The sequence below is a fragment of the Larus michahellis genome, chromosome 15 (genome assembly GCF_964199755.1).
Source record: "Larus michahellis chromosome 15, bLarMic1.1, whole genome shotgun sequence".
NCBI classification, from domain to species: domain Eukaryota; kingdom Metazoa; phylum Chordata; class Aves; order Charadriiformes; family Laridae; genus Larus; species Larus michahellis.
In genome coordinates this window covers 11,575,371-11,596,092 of record NC_133910.1, presented here as the reverse complement: position 1 = coordinate 11,596,092, position 20,722 = coordinate 11,575,371, and the positions used below count along the sequence as shown (strand labels likewise).

The 20,722-nt window shown below is 58.8% G+C and overlaps 1 protein-coding gene across 2 annotated transcripts in view; it reads left to right on the top strand.

The window, feature by feature from the left end:
* The first annotated feature begins 5,345 nt into the window (after positions 1 to 5,345).
* The window catches only part of NOTCH1 (notch receptor 1), a 44,804-nt gene continuing 29,427 nt past the window's right edge, over positions 5,346 to 20,722 (top strand). For both annotated transcript variants that reach the window (XM_074608685.1, XM_074608684.1), the window contains exons 1-2: positions 5,346 to 5,525; positions 7,253 to 7,334. In XM_074608685.1, the coding sequence (XP_074464786.1) occupies positions 5,468 to 5,525; positions 7,253 to 7,334 (140 nt within the window). In that variant the 5' untranslated portion in view covers positions 5,346 to 5,467. The remainder of the gene's footprint in view (positions 5,526 to 7,252; positions 7,335 to 20,722) is intronic.

The window sequence follows — 20,722 nt, the reverse complement described above, 5'->3', positions numbered from 1 at the left end:
ATAGAGCAATAGCGCAGCAGCACCTTTCACCCCAGTACAAACAGTGTGGGGAAATCTGCTCCTCCGGGACATCTCCTGTCGCTAATCCCGTGGGTGAGAGTTACTAAACTGACTTTACACGCCGAGAAATGATGGCCAGAAGCAACCTTGCAATTAAAACCAGTTTCAGCAGCCTGCGAGGAGGAAAACCCCGCAGGCACCGAGCCCGGGCGCAGCAGCCGTGGCAGGGCAGGGACAGGCATGGCATCGACCTGTGCCCATGGCGGGGCTGGCTGTCCTCTGTGCCATCCCGACCCCGGACACCCTGGTGGGACCGATCCTCACAGCGCTGCGGGGAGGAAAGTCATCGTCCATGGGCACGTGCTGCCGGAGGCGCTGCCGTCACCGCCGTGCCAGAGGGATGGCGCGATCGCTGTGATTTATCCTATGGCCGCCCATTCACAACCCTCCACTCAGCTATTTAAGAAAAAAAAAAAAAAAAAGAAGAAAAAAGTCAGGATTTAGACCATTCTTGCAAATCCAGCCTCATTTCTCCGGTGCCCCAGGGAATCGCAGTTTAATCCCATTATGGGGCAGCTTTGGCTGGGATAGTTTTACATCGCAGGCTCCCTGACCAGCTGTATTTTTATCTGCTCAGACTTTCCAGGATGCTCTGCCCACTTTGCTTTACGCTCAATTACTAAAAATTGCTTTTTTTGAGAGCGCGAGCAAAGGTGCGGGTGCGTGTACCCGTGCAAGGAGGGCTCACCCCGCGAGCTGCTCCGAAAACCAGCCGGCAGAGCGATGCCAAGTCAAGCACGGTGGGGAGAGCAGGAGAAATCCAGTTTGATGTCTGCCTTATCGGTCCTATTTTTATTGCACTGAATGTATAAGAGCAAAATATTGATTGTGATGATAAAGAGATGAAAGTGTCAAGAAGGAATAGGCACACTAGTTACTCAAGCGATTGGAAGCCGCGTTGGTTGTATTTAACAGGCATTTGCCATTAAAAAAACGCCTGTTTTTATTTAAATAGCCTAGGGCAAATTTCTCACTAAACCAACTTTCCCACGCCAGCCCAGTGCTCTAACTCTGGTTTTTGGCAAATTTTTTCCTGAGCTGTCAAGGCAAAATATATATAAGAATGCTGGTCTCACTTAGGTTTTTTTCCAGCCCCTGGAGACATGAAAATAATTTACAGATGTGCATTACCTGTTTATATTTGTATTAAGTTTTGCTTAACGGACATAATTTTCTTAGCTTGCAGTAACAAAAAAATATTCCCAGAGTTTCACTCATTTAATTTTAACTTATTAAAACTTTTAAACATGTGTGGAGGTTTCATGTTTTTAAATCACTAATCACATGGACAGTTGCCAAGGTTTCTATTAAAGCCTTTTATGAACGCTATTTTTAAGAGTACCTAAAATCCCATTATTTTTAACCCCTGAAGACCACTCAAAATAAAAATTTTCTTTGGATTTATGTCATATTCACCTCCTATTGCAAAAGGATTTATGCTGAACGCTGGCTTTTCCCTTCCTCCCTTTTTTTTTACCTTTTGCTGGTGGGAGTCTCTGGGGGAGGCGTTTGGAAGAAGGAAACTCAAGGAGGTTCCCTGCGAGGATCTTGCACCAGATCCCCCCTGTACCAGGGGAGGGATGGCACCAGGTGGAAGCGGGGCATCCCACGGCAGCGCCTGGCTGGAGGAGTCATCCTCACGCCGATGCTCGTGCCCCCGTCCTGCCCATGGGAAACCACAGCGGAGCCTTTTACCTCCCTCGTGGCAAAGCCCTCCCCGGTGCAGAGCCGCCCGGCTGCCGCAGGGTGATGGCAATAAATAGATGTATTTGACCTTTCGTGTTCGGGGGGGTGAGGCGGCACGGCTGCGCGGCCGCACGCACGGGTGTGTTTGCATTTATCGGCAGCCTTGCCCCCGGCCGCCGCGGGCAGACCCTCCCCACCGCCGAGGAAGGACGGGGCCAGGGCACGCACGTGGCTTCCCATGGGCTCTTTCGGCCCTGGGCTCATGGGTGTCCAGCACCCGAGAGCAGCCGGTGCCAGGGACACCCGGTTGCCCAGCAGTGCCGGGGCAGCAGGCAGGGCTGGGTGTCCCCAACCGCCCGCTCCTGCCACCGCATCCTGCCACGCCGTGCATCACCACCCCTCCGTCCCCAGTCGGTGCAGGCACAGCGGGTACCCCAATGGCCCCGTGTACCCCAGCACGGCCACGATGGTCTGGCGGGGCTGGGGGGGCTCTCTCCAGTTTCGGGGAGCAAGCCCCCGAGCACAGCTAAGCTGAACGCGTGGTGCTTTTCTGCACATGGGGAACAAGCCCGGGCAAAGCTACAGCCGGTATTTCCAGGCAGGTAGAGCCGAGATGCTCCCTGCTCGCTGGGCGCCGACAGGGAGGGAGAAGGGGGGAAGATGGAGAGGAAGAGAGCTGAAGGCTCCGTCTCCAAGAAAGCCCGAGCGGTGGAAGCCTCCAGCCACCCTCACGGATGCCTCGTCTGCGGCCAAGGCTGAAGGTGGTGGCAACATCGTGGTGGCACAGGGACACCACTCAGCCAGGGCAGCGGCAGGGGACGCATCCCACTGCCTAGCTGCTGTCATCTCATCTTCCTCCTGCCTGCAGGGAGGAGAACACGGGGGCAGCACCCACTTCCCTACCAAGGGCCAAAATGAGGGTGAGGAGCCATTGCAGCCTCGCTTCCTTTGGCATCTGTTATTTGCTCTTGAAACGGGCTGGTGGCCCGGCCTTGCCCCTGCTCTGCCATGATGGAGCGAGGCAAGTGGCACCTTCCCGGGGTGATTTAAGGTTTCAGAGTGGGCTCAAGCTCCCAGTGGCACCCGAACCTGAGCGGCACCGTGCTCTGCCCAGAGCCCTGACTCCCCCAGCCGGACCAGGGCACCGCTTTAGAGCCCAAAGTGCCGAATGCAGGAGGAGCAGGGAAGGAGGGGAGAGCGCGGGAGCGAGGTACCGCTGCAGGGCTCGCTCCTTTGATCTGACGAGCAGACTCTGCCCTTCGGTTTGTTTAATTGTTTCACACTTGCTCTGGAAATAATTTACAACAGGAAGCAGTGGGATAACACTGGGCCTGGCATGGGACGGGATGAGCCCGGGGGCTGCCGAAGAGGTGCCCTGTGATGAGAGACACAGATGACAGTGTCACCTCCTTCCCATTAACCCGTTGCCTACCCCCGCTCCTCTTCCTCTTTCCCAAGCTTTCAGCCAAAGGCCGTCAGCTGGCCCCTCACGTCCCCATATTTGAGAGTTGTAAAAGAGCCATCCGATGGCCTCCAACAGCCACAGCTCTGAGGGGTTCGGGGGGAGACCCAGGAGCCTGATGGAATTTAGGTGCCCCTCATCCCCAAGGCAGTTGGTACCCCAAATTCTCTGTGCCCTGAGCTTTTGCCCCCTCACTTTGGAGGCATGGTGGCGCAGTGCTGCGGTGGCAGACCCCAGGCTGGCCTGGTGTGAAGCAGAGTTACTGGTGTGGCGATGAGCCTGGCTGAGCAGGGCTGGCCCCCACAGCCCCGCGAGGAAGCATCCATCACTCATTAGCACCCTCGCACGGGCTGTTTTGGGTGGCGGTGCTCTGTGGGTACAGCCACTGAGCACCCCTCTGCAGGCACAGCCCTGGAGTGACACCGGCAAACACCAGTTTGAGTGCTTAAGCCCATCCTCATCCTCGGTCTCAAGGCCTGGCTGGGTTTCGGGTGGGACATCCCCACACTCCCATCCCATGGGCTCTGGGGCCGGGCTGGACCGCGGCACAGCGATGGCCGGGGGCTGGAGTGGGGCTCTGGGGACACAGGGATGACGGCGTGGGGACCCACAGGCAGCGCTGCACACGCGGGAAGCCTGCACGCATCTGGGGGTTGTCGGGCTGCAGCCTCCCGGGTTTGGCTTCCCTCCTTCTTCTAATTTATTTGTTTATTTGTTGATGCGGCGCATGGGGCTGGCCGGGGCTCTGCCTGCGAGTTCATTAGTTCACAGCACAAAACAAACAACATCCGACCCCGGCTCCACGGCAGCTGCATGCACCTATGGCAAAGGCGGGGAGGAAAGGGCTCGCCGTACCTGCGCGCCTGCCTGCACGCACCCGCGTCCTGGCGCAGGGCACAGGGTGAATCCCAGCCCCATGCCCCCAAGCGCACCCTGCGCCCAGCTGTCCTCAGACCCTCAGGGGTTGCTGAGTCCAAGCCCTGGTCCCTCCGTGCAACCGGCCACACACACCCCTGTGTGTCCCTACGGTTTTTGCTCCCAGGGCCCCCTCCAGACACGCTGTGGGTCAGGCTGGGGGCTGGGGTCCTCCTATGGTCCGTGACCAGGGGCTGCAACCCACAGGGGCTGTGTCTCCCGGGCTGTGCAAGGGCTGGGGGGGGCTGCACTGGGGGGGCTGTGCAGGGCTGAGGGTGGTTAAGAGGGCTGCACCAGAGCTGGGAGGGGGTTGTGCTGGTGCTGCACTGGGACGATGGGGGGAACTGCACTGGGATTATGCAGGGTGTGCATGGGGGGGCTGGAGTGGGGGGCTGAACTAGAGGTGTCCAGGGATGTCCAGGGGTTGCACTGGGACAAGGTGGGGGCTGCTTGGCCGGAGGAGGTGGGGGGGTGCGTGGAGGTGTCAGGGGTTGCACTGGGGCTGTTTGGGAGGGCTGCACTGGAGCTGCACCGGGGATGGGGGGGCTGCACTTTAGAGTTGTGGGGACTGCATGGAGGGGGGCTGCATTGGGAGTGTCTGGGGGCTGCATGGGGAAGCTTCACTGGGGTGTCCAAGGCTGCACCGGGGGTGTTTGGTGGCTGCAGGGGGGGAGACTGCACTGGTGGTGTCCAGTGGCTGCATGGGGGGGTCTGCACTGGGGGTGTCCGGCGACTGCAGGGGAGGGGGCTGCACTGGGGGTGTCCGGTGGCGGCACGGTGGGGGGCTGCACTGGGGGTGTCCGGTGGCTGCGGGGGAGGGAGGGAACTCGGTGTGTCCAGTGGCTGCATGTGGGGGGGCTGCGCTGGGGGTGTCCGGTGGCTGAGGAGGGGAGGGGGGGAACTCGGGGTGTCCGGTGGCTGCATGTGGGGGGGCTGCGCTGGGGGTGCCCGTGGGGGCCGCGCGGAGCCCGCAGCCCCACTCCGTCCCCACGCAGGGACCCTCTGTGGCGGGAAGGGGGATCCCAGCGGCAGCCCCCCGGGCTGGGCAGGGAGGAGCGTCCCGTCCCGTCCCGTCCCATCCCATCCCGTGCCGCGCCGTGCCGCGCCGTCCCGCCCCGCACCGTCCCGCCCCCCCCCCCGCCCTCCCGCCCGGCCCGGCCCGGCCCGCCGGGGCTGAGCAGCCGCGGGAGGCGCCGGCGCTGGGAGTCGCTGCGTTCGGCGCTGGGTCGCGGTGTGTCTGGGGGGGGGCTCCCGGCGGGGCAGCGCGGAGCGGCACCGGCTCGGCTGGGCTCGGCCGAGCCCCCGCGGATCTATGCGGCTGTGAGCGGCGGGAGCAGAGCGGGGATGGAGCGGCTCCTGGCGCCCGGCTTCCTGGTGCTCCTGCTGCCCGCCCTGACGCGAGGTGAGGGCCGCCGCGACGGGACCCGGGACCGGCAGGAAGTTTGCTGAGAGCGGGGCCGGGCGCGGTGTGTGCCTCGCTCCCGGCCGGGCACCGCGGGCACCGGAGCCGCGGAACCGTCGAGGGGGAGCGGGTGGTTCGGGATGCGGGGTCCTCGTGGGAACCGGGACTCGGTGCCGCGGGATGCCGGGGGACCGGACTCGGCTCTTGCGGGGGGGGACCGGAGCTCGGGGCCGGAACCGTGGAGGGGGAGCGGAGCTCGGCACCGCGGGGGGGCCGGGGCTCGGTGCCTGCGGAGAAAGTGGCGGGGGAACGGCCCTCGGGGCCGCCGGGAACCGGAGCTGGGTCCCGGGGGGTGCTGCGGGGAGCCGCGCTCGCTGCCGTCGCGGGGAGCGGCGCTCGGTACGGGGGGCGGGCGGAGCGGGGCGCGGGGGGAGCCGGAGCTGGGGACGGGCTCGGCCCGGCGGAGGTGCGCGCAGGGCGGCCGCGCTCCTGCCTGTTGTTCTGCGAGAGCTTTTGACCGTTTTGCAAATTTTTCTCGGTTTCCTGTTTCTTGAAAGTCAGCCGGGGCCCCTCCGCGCCCCCCCCCCCCCCCGCCCCTGCCCCGGGGCGGGTCTCAGCGCTTCGCCGCAAAGCGCTGGGCGACCGTCGGGGGCGGCCGGTCGGGGCCGGGGTAAAGAGCCCTAAAAGTGACCGGAGATGCGGAGCGGAACGGGGAGCTGCCCGCCCCGGGGGGGCCGGGACCCTGCGATGTCCCCGCGGCCCTGCGATGCCCACCTCTCCCGTCCTGGGGCCGGGCGAGCAGCCTCCTCCGTCGCGATAGCGTCCTGGGTGGATTTTGGGAAGGGGGAGGCAGAGGGGCTGCCGTCATCCTGCTCCACACCGGGCTGAGAGCCGTGCCTGGGCCCTGGCTGCTCGGAGCCAAAGTTTGTAGAAAGTTGTGCCCGGCCAGAGCGGTCCCCAGCACCCCACTCCATCCCCCGTTGGGACACACGGGGCTGGGGACAGAGCCCCGAGGGCAGCAGGGGGTCCCCGGGCAGGGGGCAGAGCCCCGAGGGCAGCGGGGTATCCCCGAGGGCTCAGCAGCCGTCCAGGGGGAGAAGTTTGGTTCTGGCGGTGGCGGTGCGAAGCTGTAGTCGCTCAATGTGAAACTGCTCTGGCTGCACACGCGTGTCGCAGAACCGGTTACCGTGAAGAGCGAGCGGGGCAGAGAAGGGGAAGAGCGAGCCGTGGTGGAAATCGGAAGCGATTCTGGTACTTTCAGCGAGTTGCTGTGGTAACTGTGCAGAATTTGGCTCTGAGGGCCAGACAATGAAACCTCTACTCATAGCAAGTTGTGTCGGACGACTCATTTCGTTACTGAGTTAATGGCAACTAATGGGCCCTCGGGCAGATGGTTTTTCCCAAATGGCATTTGTCACTCAGGGGCCTGATCTGGGGTTTCTCTGTCAGTCCTCCCGCTGGAGGAGAAGGCAGAGCCTACCCTTAAGCCCACCCTGAGTTTATTTTTAGGTGAGCCTCTCAGCGCTGGGGCCATGCGGTCCCTGCCTGCCTCCGTCAGCCCGCGGGTGGGGGCCGCCGGGTGCTGCAGCCCCCATCTTCCCAGGCTTCCAGGGGTAGGGTGCTCTGGGGATCTCTGCGAGCCTGTCCCCGGCCCAGGTGACACTAGGGGATGCAGCCCCCCCGCCACTCCACTGGCGCTGTGGCTAACTCTCTCCTTCTGTTTGCAGGTTTACGGTGCACGCAGCTTGCTGAATCCTGCCTCAACGGGGGCAAGTGTGAAACTTTTCTCAATGGGACGGAGGTGTGCCAGTAAGTATGGAGGAGGCAGAGGATTTTCATCTCCCCCGACCAAAGTATTGACATGCATGTTGACTTTGCTTTGAAGGCTCTGGATTTAATAGGGCAAGATGCGTTTTCTTTCCTTGAGTGGCAAGAATAACCTGCTTGTGTAGGAGTCGCTGCGAGTCTGGCAGGATCGGGCTTTGTTCCTAGCTGGGTGGAAAAACATGGGCAAAGGGCCATGTTTTACTGGTGTTAACCTATGCAGACTGTCCTGCTGATGGAGCAGGAGGTAGGGCCAGCCCGCGGCGCTTGTTGGACCGTCGGGCAGGGAGGGAGGCTGGCTGTCTGTCTGTCTGTCTTCCAGCGACTCCCTCCAGGCCCCGAAGCGTTGCCTTTCAGTCCCTCACACCCTGGCAGTTCCTGCTGCAGTGTCCAGTACACGTCCGATAAATGTTCAAGAGAGGTTTCATGGTGTGGCTCTGGCTGCTGGAGATGCCCCACTGGTGTCTGTGGGTCTGCAGGGCATCACCCAGGGCAGGCAGGGGAGCAGGGCCACCTCCTCCCCGCAGCCCTGCTGGCACCGGTGCCGAGCTGCGGTCCAGCTCGGCATTCCTGGTGGGACCTGGCACCCGGGCAGGAGCTTTCTCCAAGCCGATTGTGGGGGAAACGGATGTGTAAAGCGTTGGGACTCTTTGAAGGACCCAGCGACCCACCGCAGCGATGGCCGATTCACTCCAGGCTCCCAGGGAACAATAACCAAGAGAAATGAATAAGACTCCAGCTCCCTTTTTAAAACTATTCCATAAAAGAAATGTGAATGGGCAAGGCTCTGTTTTCCGGCCAGATTTCCCCTCTGCCTGTTGAACGTGGCCTGAGCCGAGAGCAGGCGGGGAGACGTTCCCACCCACCCCAAATTTCCAAATAGGAAGTCCTCGGCGGAGGAACCTGAAGGCATTTCCAATCCCAACCTGTTGAATGGCAGTTTCCCTTGACAATGTGTGTTGCTTTTTGCGAATCCGCCTGGGTGCCGTTACTCTGCCCAGTAGCTGGGCACCTCCCGCCCCCTTCTCCAAGCTGAGCCCCCCAACCCTTTGGTGCAAATAAATCAGCAAATCAATCAGGCACATGAGCAATTTAATGGACAAAGGCTGGGTCCCTTTGTGAGCCACTAATGAATGCACGCCACTTTTTTTTGCACAGAAGCCCTTACCAACGCTTGACGCTCTAAATCTTGTTTTCTTTCATTCAAAGAGCGACAGCTGGGATTCGGTCGAAATTCGGCAGCTATTGTTAAGGGAGGCAGATTAATGCTGTGTGACTAATCATGTATGGCTTCCCAGAATGCCCAACCCTCCACCCCCTCCCCAACCTTACACCCCTCCTTTTCCTTGTGGTCATTCTTCCCTTTTTTTCTTAAGTCTCTGCAACTCCTGATTTACATTTCGTGTGCAGATGGTGATGGAATCTAATTAGATCTGATGTGTGCGAGCTCTATTTGGAGGAGAAGCCTCCAAAGTAGGCTCGGGGTGGGTTTTTTTTAAGAGAAAAAGTTAACTTTAAAGAACTTCATCGTTGCTAGCTGTGAATAACCGTCTCTCTCTTGGCGGCAGCCGCCGGGATGGCTTCGCGAGTGTGTGCGAGTTATTTTTTTGCGGGAAAGCAAAGTGTGGTGTGCTCGCAGTGTGTTACAGTGCTTGTCCCGTGCGGGGTGCGCTCCGTGAGCGATGGGGGCAGATATTAGAGGCACTGCCAGACTGGAGGAGGTGCAACTTTCCAAGGTATCTGATAGCAGCTCGCAAAATCCTGGTTTTTCACTTGTTTGAATATCTCTTTACGAGGAGTTTTGCTTCCAAGCTTCTTAAACAAAGCAGAGCCAAGAACACAGATACCAGACGCAGAAAAGCTTGGCACTGCCCTTTGGCGCCTGCGTGAAATGCACCATTTTGGCTGCTGGCCACATCTCCGCTCGGCCTGGCACTTAACAAAGTTTGGCCATAAAGCCCCATTGTGCTGCCCCCACAAATCCAATTAGAAAGTGGAGTGAAATAAATAGCGTACGAGGGAGACGCTACTCCAGCGGACAAGTGTCCTGGCGTTTGTGGCGGGAGAGAGTTAGTTGGGTTACGTGAAGACGGCTCTGATAACACCAAAACCGAGTTATCAGCCCTGTTACGGAAAGGGAATCGCCGGTGCGAGACGAGGAGCTTTCTCCGCCTTTATTATTTTACAGCGATAGTTTGTAAAACTCCAGGTGCCTTATCTTGCTTGTCCCTTTGCCAGGCAGTCCGGGGCATGCAGGGCTTTAATTGAATGGAGGGGACGGAGCATTTGATCGGCTGGAGGGCTCGCGACAGAAGCGGCCTAATTAAGCCGCCTTTGGAGCTGCTTTCCATCTTGGCAGGGGCGGTTGGGTCTTTCAGTGCTGGAAGAGCAGCGGCGGAGTTCGGTGCATCGTGCCCAGACTCCAGCCGAAGGCGCGGGGTGTTTCCGTCCCACGCAGGACACTCGCACCGGATCCGGAGCTTTAGAAGGTCCGGGCTGCGGAGGGCTCGGAGCAGCAGGCGACGGCTGCTGCGGTGTTTGACGTGTGGTTTCACGGCGCTGGGGAGCTGTGGCTTTCCAGAAAAGGCACTCGCTTTTGACTGAAGCATTTTCCCAGGCAAAATGAGAAGGTTTTCCAAAAGGTCGTTTTGATTTCTAGGGATAGCTCCTAATTAGACTGTTGGATAACCGTAGTTTTGCCTGGCATCCCTGCAAATGAGTGGGGCTGATTTTAGATCGCTGTGCCATGTGACGGTTATTCCCAGGACCTCCCTTGCTCCGCTAGTTAAAAGCAGATGGCATGAAAGAGGGCTGAGTTTCAAACCCCGCTCCACCAGCCTTTCACCATTAGAGTCAGAGGAGCTGCGCCTGGGTTGTCATACTCTTGCCCGGAGAAGCCAAAGAGACGGCAAAGGAAAAGAATAAGTTAAATTAATCACTAGGCTTGCGCTGAAAAGGGGGAAAAGTCGGTTTGCTAAAGTACTTCCTCTGTTTACGAATCAGCGCGGCGTTGTAGTTCAGCTGGGGCCGATGGCTCCTGAGCTGGTGCCCATTGCCACTACCAGCTTCCACGGGCAGCGGGCCAGAAACCTTAGAAGAAACATTCAGAGGGGAGACCGTAGCGGGACGAGATGATTATTTTAGCTCAAAACTCTTTCAGGAGACAACCAGGAAGACAGAGGAGTGACCTGAGCCCTCCAGCTCTCTGCGCCCTTCGAGTTATTCAACTGCTCAGTCATTGTTATCTCATTGTAAAGGGCGGAAGTTTCCTTCTGGTTTGCTTTTTCTCATGTGCTTTAACCCAGCGTTATTTCCATGAAATAATAACAAAGAAAAAATGCAGTCTCCGTGCTGGAGAGGAAGAGGGTGGAGTGTTGAACAATCAACCAGAGGAAGCTCTTAAAGAAGTAGCCGAGCGGTGATTCAGCCATGTTGAGAACTCTTGATGGCTCTTTCGAGTCTGATCTCATTCTCGGAAAGAACAAGGTGGAAATGGGTAAGAGGGTACATTAAAAATACAAAAGCGTCACCTGTTGCGGATTCCAGTGGAAGAGAAACTTAGCTGAGAAGCCCAGCTGGTGAGGTCACTAGGACAGCAGTGGGATTTTTTGGCGCTTTTCTAGAAGAATCTCTGTTTACATCTCTCCTCTCTGCAAGGTGTCGTGATGGTCATCCGTTGCCTCAGGTGGTCCCACTGACTCCCGCTAACTTGCCTTGGGATTTTATTGGTTGGGCTGAGGGTTTTTTTGCTTGATTTTTCTCCTGGCTTGGTACTTGCGATGGCCAGAGGGTTGCACCGCGTTTGGGCAGGGGCCAGCACGGGTCATGCTCAGGAGGAGATATCTCAGCAGGTCCCTCAGCAGTGCCTGCGGTACGGAGATGAGCAGGAGAGGTGGGGTGATGCCTGCTGAGATGAATTTGCTCGGGGGCTCCCCAGGATGCGGAGGGGATGAGGTATTCGTGGTGGCCATCACCTGAGATGAGAGGGGCTATTCCCCACCAGGTACTTGCAGCTGTTAAAACGCGTGATCCCGCGGTGTGGTGCAGTGCACGGGGCTCTGCTCCATGGGCAGCTTCTGGAGGTGGCTTGCTTCATCACACAGGGTATGTTTTATTCCACCGAAACCTCTGACTTGCTGTCTTCCTACATGCTGGAAGCCACAATACATCCTTTTGTATCTGCACGCCCTGGTCTCACCTCCAAGGCTGTTATGGTTTATTGTATGTAGCATGAGGCAGACATGCTTGGTCCTTGCAAGGCCAAGCTATTCACCAATTAAGGGCTTGGATAACATAATCAGCAGGCAGTTAGCAAGTTTTAAAATAACATTGTTTGGAAATTAACCTGCTCTTTCCAGGCCTGGAGGTGTGCTGACCCTCGTTTTGCTCGTGTTGGTAGGTGTCCCGAATGGTAACGGCATGTGTACATGAGTGGAATGTGAAATTTATAGAGCATCGGTGTGTTTAACGAGGGAGTAGCCTCGAGGTGCAGTTACCGAGAGCTGGTAAGCTCTGGATGGAGACTTCTCCACAGTTAACGTGTTGCCAAACTCCAGGTGAAGGTTTTAGATCATGTATTGGGGCTGCGGCGTGGAAGAGCCTCTGGGATACAACTTAACGCCCCTTAGGAACACAGATCTGCAATGGGGTCTCGGTTGAGTCCCGCCTCCGTCCCAGCGGCCAAAAAGGTGGTTGGGGTCTGTCTGCGTCACTGCAGGTGCGTGGCTTTGTGTCCAGCAGGTTCCTGCTGCTGCCGAGGATGGGGCAGCACCGCAGGACACTTGTGCTGCATGTTCACCACTGCCCAGGTCAGCCTGGGGCTGACCTCCTGCAGCCCTTTGCTTTGGGGGCCAGGGTTAGAGAGACCATCAGGCTGGAGAGGTGAAGGTTTGGGGTGATTCCAGATACTTTCCAAACGGTCTTTTCATCTCATGGCATGCCGTTGGCATAAAGCACCGAGCCCCAGCGCCTGGAAGTGGCTGTGCCAAAATTCTGCAGGTCCCTGACATCGCCCCGCTGCACAGGGCCCTTGTGAGCCTGGATTTGCTGTGGGGAAGAGGCATCCCAGCTTCCGCAGTCCATCCATGCATGGAAGGGCTCCATCCTTGGGGTTGGCCTTGATGGGAATTGGCAGTGGCAGGTCAGTGTTACCACCATCCCGAGGGCTGCTGGCCATGGGCGTTGTGTTGGGCACTCACCAGCCCGGGGCTGTGCTCGCACTTGGGTCTGGGGTGAAGCTGCAGCTACTCGTGCTGGCCAAAGATGTGGAATGAGCAGTAGAAATGCTGCTCTGGTGTTGAGGGGGGGGGGGGGTGTTGCATTTTTGTTTCTTGGATATCTGAGCTCAGAGGCATCCAGGAGCAGAGACGTGAGAGTCAGGGCTTTGGCACCGCCGGCGTCAGTGGGGTCTGATAAGGGGCACGGAGCCGGGGCTCTGAAGGGCTGAGGAAGCCCTGCTTGGACTTCATAGCACAACTCTCTTGGCACATCAAGGCCAGGCTGGATCGGGCTTTGAGCAGCCTGGTCTAGTGGGAGGTGTCCCTGCCTGTGGCAGGAGGGTTGGAGCTAGGTGATCTTTAAGGTCCCTTCCAACCCAAAGCCTTCTGTGATTCTATCATGTGTGATGTTGGGAAGCCTTCGCAACACTCCACTAGGTCTTAGTGGCACCAGATCGTGGCAGCTCACATCTGCCTGCTTGGAGAGCCCAGGGACAATTAGAGATGCCCACCTGGGGACACCCCAGTCTTTACTTTGAAATCTGAGTCTTGCTGGTAGAGCAGCTCGGCGCTGCTTCCAGGTGGCCATCTAGCCAAGGTGTGACGGTGCCCGTTCAGACTTGTGTGCCCTTGTGTGGACTCTGCCTTCCCCGGTGCAGGGCAGCGCCTGGACCCATTGCAGTGCCTCCCTCTACAGCTCTACCATGTGTCTGGTGGAGCTGTCTGGTGGATCTCGTCTCACCTCCCCGTGTTGGCGAGTGCCCCATGGCAGAGGTTTGCAGTACAGGATGGTGTCAGGGTTTCCACGTACATCAAGTGAGGTCTGCTCAGTGCCTCGGTTTCCCTCCACGTGCTGCTGCTTATCTGAACATCAAAACCTGTCTTGGTGTGAGCTGGAGCAGCACGACCTGCCAGGCGCATCCCGGCTCACGGAGGTCAATTAGGTGATGGAGGTGCCTGTCGGTAAACGCAGTGCTCGGCGTGAGAGGTGCAGGAGCAGGACCACGACTCAATCCTACACACGGGCTTTAGGGGGAAGGATCCGTCTGGGTCCTGCGGGGAGCCCTGCCCCAGGACGGAGCAGCATCCTCCCCACACGCAGTGGGGTTCATCCCTGCTCGTGGCCGGCGGTGTCCCACCTCTGTCTGCGGAGGGCCGTTGGGAGCAGGTGAGCGGTGCGAGGGCTGGGTGTGCTCCCCTCGCACAGCAGTAATTAAGTCCGCTTCAAGCTTTCACCCATCACGTCCTCCCCTCCCCCCACGGCAGCCTGGAGTTAATATTGGAAAAGTCAGTTAAACAGTTAATGTTTAGGCCCTGGTTATTAGGCTCTTGCACATTTCCAGCAAAGGGACCGGAGTTGCATTTTAATGGGAAACTTTCACGCTCAGTCAAGTTGCAAAAATTTATTTGTGCAGAAGTCATTTTCTTTTAACAAGTTTTCACCCTAATTCCCTTCCCCAAAATCTGAATTTAATGGTATTTATATGGGAAATGGATTTATTAAGTTTTAATGATGCCATAACTTTGCCCTTATTTAATAGAAGGGGCACCCTGCAGGCAAGCGGGGGTGGTGGTGGGCTGGGAGGGCTGGGTGCCGGCAGCACCGATGGGCTGGGGAACCTGGTGCTTTGGGCTTGGTCTGAAGTGAGATGGAGGTGCCAGGTGAGAGCGGCGGTGCCAGGCTTTGCTTGGACCTCCAGGGCTGGGCAGGATCAGTCCCAGGCTGTCGCAAGGGCTGCAGGGCTGAGCCTTGCCTCCTGATTCCTCGTCATCCTCCTGGCGTGATGTGATACCACCTGTGGCCACCACGACTGTCCCCAAGTGGAGCAACCAAAAGAGGGTCTTCACTTTGTCAACTGCCCTGTCCCGCGTCCCTGTAGCCGACAGCACCTGCGTCAGCGGGGCGATGGGGACCCCAAGGACCACATGTTCCCCGCTGGCATCGCTGCCTGGGGGGGGTGAGTGTTTGTGAGCGTGCAGTGATTTATTTTAAGACGGAAACAGTCTGCTGTTGATGGGCAGCCGTGGAGGAGAGCGTGTCCCCAGCACTCCCGCCCCACGGGTGCATCCTTGCGCAAGGGGATCAGGAAAAGAGCCTCCCAAAGGCTCTGACGGCCGCTTAACCCATGGAATAGCTCCTCTCGGGGCAGGTGGAGGAATGTGGCTGTCGACAGCGGGATGTGCAGCACCGCCGGCTCCCGCCTCGCACCCGCTGCCCGTCGAGCCCCTGGCTTCGGGGCGGGCTGGGAGACTGACCCTGCGGGGGAGCACCCGGGAGAAGGGGGGGCCTCTCCCCGGCCCCCAGCCCCTATTAAAATGTTAGACACAGACCTCCAAGTCAAAAGGCAGGGCGACAGACGGCCCTTTCACAGGGCCTGCTGCTCCCCACAAAAGGGGGGTTTCCAGGGGAGGGGGGCAGGAATGCGGGCTGCGGCCGGAGGGCAGAACCGCCACCATTGTCCCCGCTCCCTCGGCGAGGGCGTCATGTTGACACAGGGATTTCTGCCGGCAAAAGGTGTCGGAGGCAGAGTCTTCCCTCCCTCCCTCGCCGTTTCCTTGGTTAAACTCAGCAGCAACAGAAATCCCAGGATACAGATCCCGGGAGCAGATACCCGTCTGCTCGGAGGTGCTTTACGTCCCTCGGGCCGTAGTTTCCAAGGGGGCGAGGTTTTTTGTTGTTAATAACTATTTTCGTTGCTAATAACTATTTTTGGGAGCTTTGCTTTGCTTGCAAAGAGAAACCAGCAGCTTTGTGGCTCTGAGGAGCTGGATCCGTCGCTGTTTGGCCGTTGCCATCTTTGCCCGCTCACCGTCTCACCGAGACATCCCCGGCGCCATTTGCTCTGCCTTTGGGGAGGGTTTGTGCCGCAGGGGCACCCGTGTGCTCTGCAAAACCCCCTCTCCTCCCGTTTATAAATATCAGGGCTAAATATAGCTTGTTTAAACTCTCGGTGGCTGTTCAGATCCTAATCTCAAGTTTAATGTTCAGGATTAGAAGAGTGGGATGGTGGGGTCACGCGTGTCCCTGGTGGGAGTTTTCCATATTTGGCTCTCGGGCAGCGCGGTGTTTAGCCAAAACTTGGTTTGAGGGGAAAAAGGGGAAAAAAAAAAAAATAATAGTTCATCATTGCTTAGTGAGACGGTGACACCGGCACTGCATGTGTGCCAGAGCTCCCGGGAGCACGGCAGCGGGAATTCGCCCTGCACAGGCAGCAAGAGTGGGCAGAGTGGGAGAAAATGGGCATTTACCCCAAAAAAGGGGTGGGGAAGGGAGAGCGGCCTCGGGCAGCAGCAGTGCTGGGCTGGCGGGTGGCTCGGGGAGGTGGGAATTCCTCATCTCCCCCACATTCCAACTTTTCCCTCTGCTGGCTTAAAAAAATAAAACATTTTTAAAGGGAACATGTTTCCAAATGAAAAATTGAAGCAGGGAGCAGTTGCAGCGGGTGCTCTGGAATGCCGCAGCCGCTGGAAAAGAAGAGCTGAGTAACTTAATGGTGTCTAACAGGGACACCCGTCTCCCCTGTGGGCGCTTGCTTGAGGGCCTGCCCAGGGGTGCTCGCCCCTGCACCGTGGGTGGGCGGTGGGACCATTTGCCGGCCTCAGCACAGGTTATTCCCTGGGGATCCTCCGCTGGGAGCGCATCCTTCCTGGTCACCCCATCACGAGACTCCTCCAAGAGAAGGAGCAGGGAGCGGGGCGGAGCGGGGAGAGCCGCGCAGGGCAGCCCGCTCCCACAGACAATGGGGCCGTGCGGATCCGCACCGGCAGAGGATATAAAAAACATCAACTGGGGCGGGGGGAGGGAGAAAAAAAATATTTCATAGCAGCCATTGTTGAGGGTGGGAATGAGGCAAGTTTTGTCTTGGTCTCTTCCTTCGACATCTTTCATGTTTATTGTGAATGAAGCTCCATTGAAAGGCAGCTCCTTCCCAGGTAGCCATTACCAGCCGGTGAATAGCCTGGCCACTTTGCTTAGTAATGGGATTATATTGTTTTTCATTACAATGGGAACTTTGATTCCCAAACTGTCCTGACTAATGTCTGCTTAAGAAACAAAGCCATTTTTTTTTCCCCCTCTCTCCTTCACGCTGGAGAAGGAGTTTTTCCCCACTCCTGTCCATGAGTATATCCAGCTTTGGGAATTCCTTTAGTTTCTCTCCAGATGAAAGTCTGGGTCTTAAAATCTCAATTAGATGGCTTGGGCTAGGTCAAAAATGAAGTGGAACAAAAAAAACACATCAAAGACTTCGGATTGCAGTTTGCTTTTTTTAATTAAACAAGACTGGAGATCTGCTCTTGCTTTATTAACCTGGTGTCACTCGAAGTAACCTGCTGCTTTGCCAACCACCCTCCCTGTGTGAAACTCTGTTTTTTTCCCAGGCTGGAGTCCTGGAGTGTTTAATAAAGCAGGACCTGGATGGGACTTCATAAAAAACCACGGTTTTGGTCTAGCGCTGGGTTTTGGTGCTGGAAGCGGCGTTGCAGCTGCCGGCGGTGTTTGTGGGGCCGTGCTGGCGCCGGGGGAGTGCAGCAGGGCCGGCAGGAGCTTTGGGGTGCATCGCCCGGTCGGGGTGCCCCGTGTGGGCGAGGGGGAGCTGGGCAGCTCTGCCTTGGCTCTCCTGGGAGCTGTGGCGAAGCCTTTGGTTTCCTAACGAATGCATGTGCCAGAAGCCACAGAGCGAAGCTGCAGGTGGGGCGCGGGGAGCCCGGCCGTGCCCGCTGCCGGGAGGGGGCTCGAGCGGCCCCCGCCAGCCCCTGGCTGCCAGGGCAGGAGGGAGCATCCACGGCCCCGTGTGCCCCAGGGAGCTCAGGGCAGCGTCCAAAAGTGTTCCTTGTCTCCCTGCACCCATCTTCCTTCTGCTGGCCGCAGGGGTGCCGTGTCACCCCGAGCAGGGTGGCGATGCCAGAGCAGGAGATGGGAGCAGAGCGCAGGGTGCTGAGCTCTGCTTTCCCAGCAGGACCGTTTTCCAGGGCTGTCTGCCTGCCTTCCCCTGGCTCCGGAGAGTGCTCCCACACTCAGCAGGGTGTTCCTGAGGTGGGATGACGCCGCTGGGAAGCCATCCCATAGACAGTCATGAGCACCTGCGGTCTCCAATGATCACAGAATCACAGACTGGTTTGGGTTGAAGGGACCTTAAAGCCCACCCAGTGCCACCCCTACCCTGGGCAGGGACACCTCCCACCAGCCCAGGTTGCTCCAAGCCCCGTCCAACCTGGCCTTGAACCCCTCCAGGGATGGGGCAGCCACAGCTTCTCTGGGCACCCTGGGCCAGGGGCTCACCGTGCAGGAACACAGGAGGGGCTCATGGGGAGGTGGTGGAATAGGGATGAATGGAATAGATGGAATGGGAAGATGGAGCAAGAAACAGATCTCTTCCCTCAGTGACACCGATACGTATCCCCGAGCACTGGCCCTTTCTCTGGTCGATTGGAGCTGGAGGAGATCAGGATCCGCCGGGCTGGCACCGAGGAAACGCGTTCTTAGAGGGAAGGGTGTAACTTCAGGAGAAAGTTGGGGTGTTGCTTCTCGGCTGTGCCAGGCAGGGAGACGCTGGCACAACTGGAAAAGTGACTCTTGTGCGTGGATGGCTGATGGAAAGCGAGCTTAACGCCCGGGGTCTGCAGCTGCTGGGGTTGCGCGGGGGAAGGTGTGAAAGCAGGCGGTTGTGGTTCCCGTTTGTGAGCCCGAGGGTGAGAGTTACCCCGGGAGGTGTGGGGACGATGGGGTAGGGTCGTGTCACCGCTCTGCGGCTGGCAGCAGCCTGCAGTGGCTGTGGTCTGCGTGCAGGTGAGGGAGATTCTCCTGCTGGGTATTTCTCCTTCCCTCAGCTGTTGTCAGCAAACACGTGAAATCTGAGTGTCCCGCTCACGTTTGGCCACTTGCTTCGCTCTGCGGGGTCCGGACCGTGCTGGCACAGCTCAGTCGTGCAGGGTGTTTGCTGGTACACAGGGCTCTGCGGGTGCGATGGTCTGTCGGTGGGGACCCTCTGCACCACGCAAGGTCACGGTCCTGGTTTCTGAACGACCTCTGCGCTGGGGGGGCTCTGCCGGAGACTCTGGGGCACCAGGAGGGTGGCTCGTCTGGGGTGGCTGCTCCGGGCCACGGGTACCACAGAGCAGAGAGCAGCATCCCGCACAGCCCAGCCTGCGCCAGGGGACGGGTGTCAGGGTGGGGGATGCTCCCCCCGGCGGGGGAGACCGTTCGCTGCTGCCACAGAGGCAGCGGGGACCCTCCTGGCCCCATTAGGCTCAAGTACCCTCAAAATGGGGCTGGAGTGAAGAGCTGAGCCTCCCCTCCTCGGCTTTCCCACGGTGCTCGTACCTTGGGGAAAACAACCACGGCCGTTTATGCTTCCAGCAGATGAGGGTGAGGAAGAGGTTATGAGATAGCAGCGCAGATAAGAGGCAGCCTGGACGCGGGGCTGGCAGCTGGGATGGGGCTCCTCGCCAGCCCCCCGTCCCCTCCTGCCCCCCAGACCTGCCCCTCCATGGGATGGGGACAGGGGGCAGCCCCTGCATGTCTGGTGGCAGTGCTTCAGCTTACACCTGGTTTTCATTTTGCTTGTTGGTTTATTTTGTGAGTTTTAAGCCCAAAGTGGGTTTTAGCTCCAGCCCTGACACAGTCTCAGCCCTTGGGAGGACGCCCTGGGGCCGGGCAGGAGGGCAGTGGGTGGTGTGAGCGCGGCCGTTCTCAGCTGCGGGGCGGTGCACACTGAGCCCTCCCCATCCAGGGCATCCCCCATGCACCCAGCACCTCTGAAACACCCCCCCGGCCCCCAGGCTGTGCTTGTGCAGGGCTGACGCATCCCAAATTTGAACAAAGCCCCCGTGCTGCCATGCGGGAGCCGTGCCGGGGAGGGCTGGGCTGCGGGAGCGCCTGGGTGTCATCTGTGCCGGCTATGGCAGATGGCAGCTTAGCGCAGAAAGGAAAACATTAGTCTTGGGTCAGAGGTCGGAGAAACATCTGCCTCGGGATGCTTTCAGTGCCCGCATTGCTGCAGAGGGACAAAACCTGTTGCTGGTGGGTTGGAGGAAAAGCCTTGCGCGCTGCGAGCGGGGAGGAGCGAACAAAGGGCCGGCGGAGCCGCGCGCACCGGAGCACCCGGCGTGGTGGCCACGGGCTAGCAGGGGGCCAGGATGGGCACCCTGACTCTGCCGGTGCCGCTCGTGGGGGTGCTGGAAGCTGCAGCACCCCGGCAAGCACGTGCGTAATGCGAAGCCGGGGCAGCGGCGTGGCAGCCGGGCTCTGATATTGGCACTCTGATATTTCTGCGGCTCATTCATGCTTTTGATTACACGATCCGCCGAGCTTTTCCTGGAGCCTTGCTGAAATCACTGCAGCGTTGGGCCCTTGTTTGCAACTCGTTAAGGATGTGCAGCAGACACAACAAATGCACGTGCCCACGCTGAGCAGATCCAGATTTGGCCTGGGCTCGGCGCTGGGAGCCAGGGTGGGAATTTGGGGCCACTGTTCCCGTTCCCAGGCCGTCCCCCGGGACTCGCTGTCTGACCTTGGACAAGGCCTTCTCCATCACCCTTCACATCGCCCATGAATCGTGCCAGAGATTTATGGGTTGGGAGCGCAGCGCATTATTAATTGTGCCTCCCCCCTCGCAGCAGTTTGCGCTCCGGGTGCGGGTGCTCGCTTGGGGCCGGCGTGGAGGGGGAAGACGCGTCGCAGCCCGGTGTTGTGGGAATCCAGCCCCCAGCCTCTGCCTGACCCCCCGAAACAAAAAGCCACCGGGATGGACAGGAGCCCCAAACGCTCGCGGGGGGTGTAAATCAGTGTGTTCGCACCTGCAAGGAGCACACGCAGCATCCCCGTCCCCGGGGATGGGGACCGGCTGCTGCATCCCTGTTCCCTGTCCTGCCCGGTGCTTCGGTGACAGGTCCCTTGGTTAAGTCATATAGAAAATATCCTAGAAGTGAAGAGCTGTGACTGTCCGCCCTGTCTGCTCCGTGTGCCAGCACGGTGCTAGGAGAGGGAGCATCGTGCATTGGAGCCGGGCTCGGCCGTCACCAGGGTCGGGATGCCGTCACCTTCCGTCACCGTCTAAAACGGCAGGGTGGGTCGCGCCTGGAGCGTTTGGTGCCTCTTCAGCAGGTTAGTGAGTCAACGGAAACGTTTCTCAGCTGCGTGCTCAGGGGAGGGAGAGA